Here is a 7026-nt window from a genome sequence, read left to right as displayed (position 1 = left end):
AAAAAAAAAAAAAGAAGTGGCATGTTGTAAGTTTGAGCAACATCTGTACTATTTATTAGCCCTGAGACCCTCGGTGGGTCTTCACCCCAGTAAATTCCAATAGCCTTATCTGTGTAATGGGAAAGCAATAGCTACTCTTAAGACCATGCAAAGTTCCTGGCACTGAGAAGGCCGTCAGTAAATGACCGCTGTCCTAGTAACTATGCCATAGTATCTACCATTTGGACTGTCAGGTAAGTGACTGCTTGTCTCCTTCCTGGCTTCTACAGTTTTTGCATAGACCCTGCTCTGCATCTGTTCAATGGGGATACAACTAGTCTCCATCCAACCTCGCCAGGGAATGAAGATAACAAAAGAGCTGGCAGAGACATTATGCAAATACCAAATATTATTAAAACATTAATGAACTCTGGCAATTTCCCTGAATTTTGATAAATGGTGTTTATTATGCACTGCCAGCCTCTCACACAATCTGGGCTCTCAAATATTAACTAGATAATAACAGCAATCAGTCTCCTAAAAGACCAAGGTGTATAGAAATAAAGAGTGAGTCTAGATGTTTCCAGCCAACATCTGCCTCAAAGGAATCAGAAACTCTGTACAAACACAGAATGTCCAGACAGATCAGAGACCGCAGTGACCACCAACAGGCTCAGACCAACTCCACAGCCTATTAAGAACCCTGCTTTGATAGGACAATGGACTTCTCTGGGGCTGACAGGTCACTGATGATGACAACTGTCTACCATCAAGTTGCCTCCAAAGTAGACCATACAAAAAGCATCTGAGAAGGGGGCTTGGGTCCAGACTAACAATTTTATACAGAGAGTGGCTGCTCCCCACCACCCCAGCTGCCTAAAAACAGAGGTAGGGTTAGCTACAGCTCCATTAAAGGGGCTTGCACCAAATGCCTCCACCATTTCACTCCGTGTGAGGGGATAATGGTTTTAAGCGGCTGACAATCCTCAGGTACACACAGCTCAGACAGAGGCAGAACAAAGCCAAGCCGAGTTGCACCCCCCCCCCAAAAATTCCCAGAAAAGAGGGCCTGGTGCCACCCCAGTGACACCTTAACAAGCTGAGGGTCATTAAGACACCTCATTTGCATATTCATGAAAGACTCAAGGCTGTGGCAAGTGAAACAAAGTGCACAAAAAGAGATTTTGTTTTTTAAGCGAAGCGAAAATCCTCTTTAGAAAAAGTAAATCCACACGGGGACCCTGGCTGTCGCCAAACCTTCACTTGTCTAAAGCAGCCAGCACCTCATTAAAGGAAAGCAGAGAACTCACGAATGCAGCACCACACACAGGCAAGCGCTTTGTGCCATCTGCCTTCTAGTGTCCAGAGGGGCAAAAGGCTTAAATGACCTCTCCTGAATTTTCTCTCCTGCAGGTGGAAATATCAAATTCCCAGGGGGGCAAGAAAGACTTCTCTGGCAAGGTCAACAGGATAAAAAGGAATAGAAGGTAATTTAGCTTACCTGTCAACACAATGCCTCTGGTGACATTAAACGCACGTTCACATTAAGCACCTTGGAATAATTCCCCCTTCATATGTGGGGGAAGGTTTTGCTAGATCAGTGTCTCAGCCATGGGGTTAGCATAGAAGTTCCCAATGAGCTGGGTATTTGAACTTACCCCACCCCTCCTCTCCCCTCCCATTTTCTGTTCCATGATTATCCTGAGTGATGGTGACCCAGCACCTTTCTCTAGAAAACCACCTAGTACAGGAGACATCAGAACTGATGTGGGGTTTGTAACAACACAATGGCAGACCTGCATTATTTATGTCAAAGAGAAAGGCCATGATTAAGCAACTGAAATCACTGCCCTGAGCCTTCTCTGTGTATCCCCACCCTCCTGACAATCGCTGTGCTGGTTTTCAGATCTGGAAGCTCACTCCCACCAGGTCAGGGAGTTGTTTAAAAAAAAAAAATTAAGAAAGAAAAGGAAAGGAAAAAAAGAAATACATTTAATTCATATAAACAGCTGAATGGTCGAGTAGCGCAATAGAGAGCTTTTCAGCCCCATACAGAATTTAGGACATACTTGGCCTGTGTGGAGCAAAAGGTAAAATCCAACCTCAAGTTTTCACATACTTTCTCCAACTTCCCAAAGCATGACTATTACCGGCCCCCAGACGTTCAATCTGTAAAACCCCCGACTTGGACTTGGGCTTCGGGGAGGAAGAAAACCGAGAGGGAAGAAGGTACCCTATGACAGAACCAGCAACGACCGACAACCGGCTGAAATCCAAGTAAATGGGAGCAGAAAGGCAAAAAACTCTCTCTGCCTCTGGGGTCAAAGCCGTTTTTCAAAAAAATTTTCCACGACCTGGAAAACGGGCTGAGGATGGATTTGTAGAGGGCACAGAGCCCCGTTTCAGGACAGCCCTACACTCGAATCCCAGTTTTACGGAACGTTAACGGCCAGGCCACGTACTGCATGCCCCCAGGGTTGCACNAAAAAAAAAAAAAAGAAGTGGCATGTTGTAAGTTTGAGCAACATCTGTACTATTTATTAGCCCTGAGACCCTCGGTGGGTCTTCACCCCAGTAAATTCCAATAGCCTTATCTGTGTAATGGGAAAGCAATAGCTACTCTTAAGACCATGCAAAGTTCCTGGCACTGAGAAGGCCGTCAGTAAATGACCGCTGTCCTAGTAACTATGCCATAGTATCTACCATTTGGACTGTCAGGTAAGTGACTGCTTGTCTCCTTCCTGGCTTCTACAGTTTTTGCATAGACCCTGCTCTGCATCTGTTCAATGGGGATACAACTAGTCTCCATCCAACCTCGCCAGGGAATGAAGATAACAAAAGAGCTGGCAGAGACATTATGCAAATACCAAATATTATTAAAACATTAATGAACTCTGGCAATTTCCCTGAATTTTGATAAATGGTGTTTATTATGCACTGCCAGCCTCTCACACAATCTGGGCTCTCAAATATTAACTAGATAATAACAGCAATCAGTCTCCTAAAAGACCAAGGTGTATAGAAATAAAGAGTGAGTCTAGATGTTTCCAGCCAACATCTGCCTCAAAGGAATCAGAAACTCTGTACAAACACAGAATGTCCAGACAGATCAGAGACCGCAGTGACCACCAACAGGCTCAGACCAACTCCACAGCCTATTAAGAACCCTGCTTTGATAGGACAATGGACTTCTCTGGGGCTGACAGGTCACTGATGATGACAACTGTCTACCATCAAGTTGCCTCCAAAGTAGACCATACAAAAAGCGTCTGAGAAGGGGGCTTGGGTCCAGACTAACAATTTTATACAGAGAGTGGCTGCTCCCCACCACCCCAGCTGCCTAAAAACAGAGGTAGGGTTAGCCACAGCTCCATTAAAGGGGCTTGCACCAAATGCCTCCACCATTTCACTCCGTGTGAGGGGATAATGGTTTAAAGCGGCTGACAATCCTCAGGTACACACAGCTCAGACAGAGGCAGAACAAAGCCAAGCCGAGTTGCGCCCCCCCCAAAAAAAAAATTCCCAGAAAAGAGGGCCTGGTGCCACCCCAGTGACACCTTAACAAGCTGACGGTCATTAAGACACCTCATTTGCATATTCATGAAAGACTCAAGGCTGTGGCAAGTGAAACAAAGTGCACAAAAAGAGATTTTGTTTTTTAAGCGAAGCGAAAATCCTCTTTAGAAAAAGTAAATCCACACGGGGACCCTGGCTGTCGCCAAACCTTCACTTGTCTAAAGCAGCCAGCACCTCATTAAAGGAAAGCAGAGAACTCACGAATGCAGCACCACACACAGGCAAGCGCTTTGTGCCATCTGCCTTCTAGTGTCCAGAGGGGCAAAAGGCTTAAATGACCTCTCCTGAATTTTCTCTCCTGCAGGTGGAAATATCAAATTCCCAGGGGGGCAAGAAAGACTTCTCTGGCAAGGTCAACAGGATAAAAAGGAATAGAAGGTAATTTAGCTTACCTGTCAACACAATGCCTCTGGTGACATTAAACGCACGTTCACATTAAGCACCTTGGAATAATTCCCCCTTCATATGTGGGGGAAGGTTTTGCTAGATCAGTGTCTCAGCCATGGGGTTAGCATAGAAGTTCCCAATGAGCTGGGTATTTGAACTTACCCCACCCCTCCTCTCCCCTCCCATTTTCTGTTCCATGATTATCCTGAGTGATGGTGACCCAGCACCTTTCTCTAGAAAACCACCTAGTACAGGAGACATCAGAACTGATGTGGGGTTTGTAACAACACAATGGCAGACCTGCATTATTTATGTCAAAGAGAAAGGCCATGATTAAGCAACTGAAATCACTGCCCTGAGCCTTCTCTGTGTATCCCCACCCTCCTGACAATCGCTGTGCTGGTTTTCAGATCTGGAAGCTCACTCCCACCAGGTCAGGGAGTTGTTTAAAAAAAAAAAATTAAGAAAGAAAAGGAAAGGAAAAAAAGAAATACATTTAATTCATATAAACAGCTGAATGGTCGAGTAGCGCAATAGAGAGCTTTTCAGCCCCATACAGAATTTAGGACATACTTGGCCTGTGTGGAGCAAAAGGTAAAATCCAACCTCAAGTTTTCACATACTTTCTCCAACTTCCCAAAGCATGACTATTACCGGCCCCCAGACGTTCAATCTGTAAAACCCCCGACTTGGACTTGGGCTTCGGGGAGGAAGAAAACCGAGAGGGAAGAAGGTACCCTATGACAGAACCAGCAACGACCGACAACCGGCTGAAATCCAAGTAAATGGGAGCAGAAAGGCAAAAAACTCTCTCTGCCTCTGGGGTCAAAGCCGTTTTTCAAAAAAATTTTCCACGACCTGGAAAACGGGCTGAGGATGGATTTGTAGAGGGCACAGAGCCCCGTTTCAGGACAGCCCTACACTCGAATCCCAGTTTTACGGAACGTTAACGGCCAGGCCACGTACTGCATGCCCCCAGGGTTGCACTGGTGGAGCCGCAAGCTACGTGGGAGGGAGACTCCCAGCAGCCGACACTCAGTCTACACCCCAGTAGCAATCATTCGAACGATAGGACACTTGAAGAGGGATTTGGTCTCCAGGTCTGCTTATTTTCCTTTACACACCAACCGACAATCTGTTGAAGGACCTGTAGGTGCCGGGCTTGGGGGTGGGAGGGGCGGCATTATTCTACCCCCCGCTGTCTCCCGGGTTCGAAACTCAAGGCGCCTCGCCGGGCCGGCGCATGGACAATACACAAAGAGGAGGGAGCTGGCGCTTCTTGGGGTCCGAGCTCTGAGCCTGGTCATTTTCGAGCTGGGAATTAGAAATTCCGAGCTCAGCAAGAGCCTTGAAGAAGCACAGGAAATGCTTCCGAGCGCTTCAAAGGGAAGTCGATTTGCAAATCAAAGTTGCAGGAACTCCGGGCGCCCAGCCTACTCGAGCGGGTTACTAGGGAACACCCAACAAGTTTGGTCACCGGGGGCTTGGCATGACAGCGCCGCGCCGCAAGACTAGAGAAGCAACTTGTCGCTCGGGCGCGGAGCCAGAGCCCCGAGCTGTCTCCGCGCCCCAAGCTCAGGACGGGACCCGAGGCTCGGCGTTCATCCGAACCTCCGGAGCCAAATACCTTCATTGAAAGGCGTCTGCGGGTCTCACCTGAACCGCGCTGCTTCCAGGGGCTTCCCTCCCACAGAGAGCTGTTTCACCACGAACACTTCACCTGCTTACAAGCCCCTCGGCCGGTGAGAAATTAACAAAAGAGCCAGCGAACGGGGGTAAACGGGGATCCGGCGCAAAGTATACTAAGGAAGGGAGCTCGGCTTGCGGCGGGGAAAGAAGGGAAGAGGCGGAACAGGGATGGGTTCTACCACAGGCACCCGGCTCCGGGAAGGAAACCAAGAAGGAAAGAGAGCACAAGAAGGGGGAATGGGTTCTCTGCCCCGCTTCCCATCACACACACACACACACACCTCCCCCTTTTTCCTCCTTACCCAGCATGGAAAAGATGAAGTCCTTGGCTGTGTGAATCTCCAGTGCTCTCTGGTCGTCGTATTCCCGCTGGTCGTGCTTCGTGAATTCTTGGATGAGTTTGTTCAATTCCTCCACCCGAGCTCCTGACCTGAAATCCAGCTCCGGGAACGTTGGCTTGTTGTTACAGCCCAAGGAGGCTGCCTTGCTGGCGGTGGGAGCCGCCATCTTCATGCAAAACGCGCCGAGTAGCAGCTCCGCGGCGGCAGCAGCACCCACCCCCGCCCCCCACCCCNCCTAGCCGGCTCCCTGGCTGCGGCCCCGGCCCGCGGGCCGGCGGGCGGGCGTCTAGGCGGGCGGTCCCGGCTCGGTGCGCTCCGGGCGTCCCGGCTTCGGCAGCAGCTGACTGCAGCGAGGGTGCGTGTGTGGCCCCGACACCCTTCCCTGCGGCCCCACGGCGGCCCCGATGCTGCAGGTCCCTGCCCTCCCCTGGCCCTCGCTGGCAGCGGCGATAGCGGTCGTAGAGCCAACCGGAGCCTCCCTCCGAGCGAGGAAAGTGAAGTGGAAACAATGTGAAATTCACCAGCTCTGAAATCAACAAGCTGCCGGCTCCGGTGTTACGGAGCCAGCACCAGCGTCCCCATTTAAAGGGACAGCGCACCCAGTGGAAAGAAAAATAAATAAATGACAGAGGTCTGCGCGCCTATGCCACTTGCCAATCTGTACTCAGGCAGACGTGCGAGTTGTGGACGTTTTCTTTCTTTACCTCCACCCACTTTGGGGGCAGGGCTTGCCAAGCTCATTCAAGGAGAGGGGAGCCTTCCTCCGTCTGAATTTAAGGGCGGTGTTCTGAGCCAGGACAGCTCTATGGGAGCATTTCCATCTCAAAAACTCCAATGCGTTAGATGGTGAAGGAACCTGCCTTAAGGAATATGAAACTAATCTTCTGCCCTTTTCTGCATAGATTGCCAAACACGATAGAATTAAGCATATCAAAAAAGAATGCCCACCACGTGCCATATAGACACTCCCATTAGCCACTATGGTATTCTTATCTTTGCCCTAGGTAATTAATTTTCCTGGAAACACCTTTTTCAACTTAACATATAATGAGTT

The 7026-nt window shown here is 49.2% G+C and overlaps 1 protein-coding gene across 2 annotated transcripts in view; it reads right to left on the bottom strand.

Moving 5' to 3' along the window:
* The window catches only part of MB21D2 (Mab-21 domain containing 2), a 119116-nt gene extending 112918 nt beyond the window's left edge, over positions 1–6198 (bottom strand). Inside the window, exon 1 of one of the 2 annotated variants that reach the window (XM_034661095.1) lies at positions 5934–6198. In XM_034661095.1, coding sequence (XP_034516986.1) covers positions 5934–6144 — 211 coding nt within the window. In that variant the 5' untranslated portion in view covers positions 6145–6198. The remainder of the gene's footprint in view (positions 1–5933) is intronic. The other variant, XM_019808369.2, reaches the window with a different exon arrangement.
* Between the last annotated feature and the right edge of the window lie 828 nt (positions 6199–7026).

Source organism: Ailuropoda melanoleuca, chromosome 1 (genome assembly GCF_002007445.2).
Source record: "Ailuropoda melanoleuca isolate Jingjing chromosome 1, ASM200744v2, whole genome shotgun sequence".
Lineage (NCBI taxonomy): Eukaryota > Metazoa > Chordata > Mammalia > Carnivora > Ursidae > Ailuropoda > Ailuropoda melanoleuca.
The sequence above is the reverse complement of the archived record's forward strand: the minus strand, read 5'-3'. Positions and strand labels throughout refer to the sequence as shown.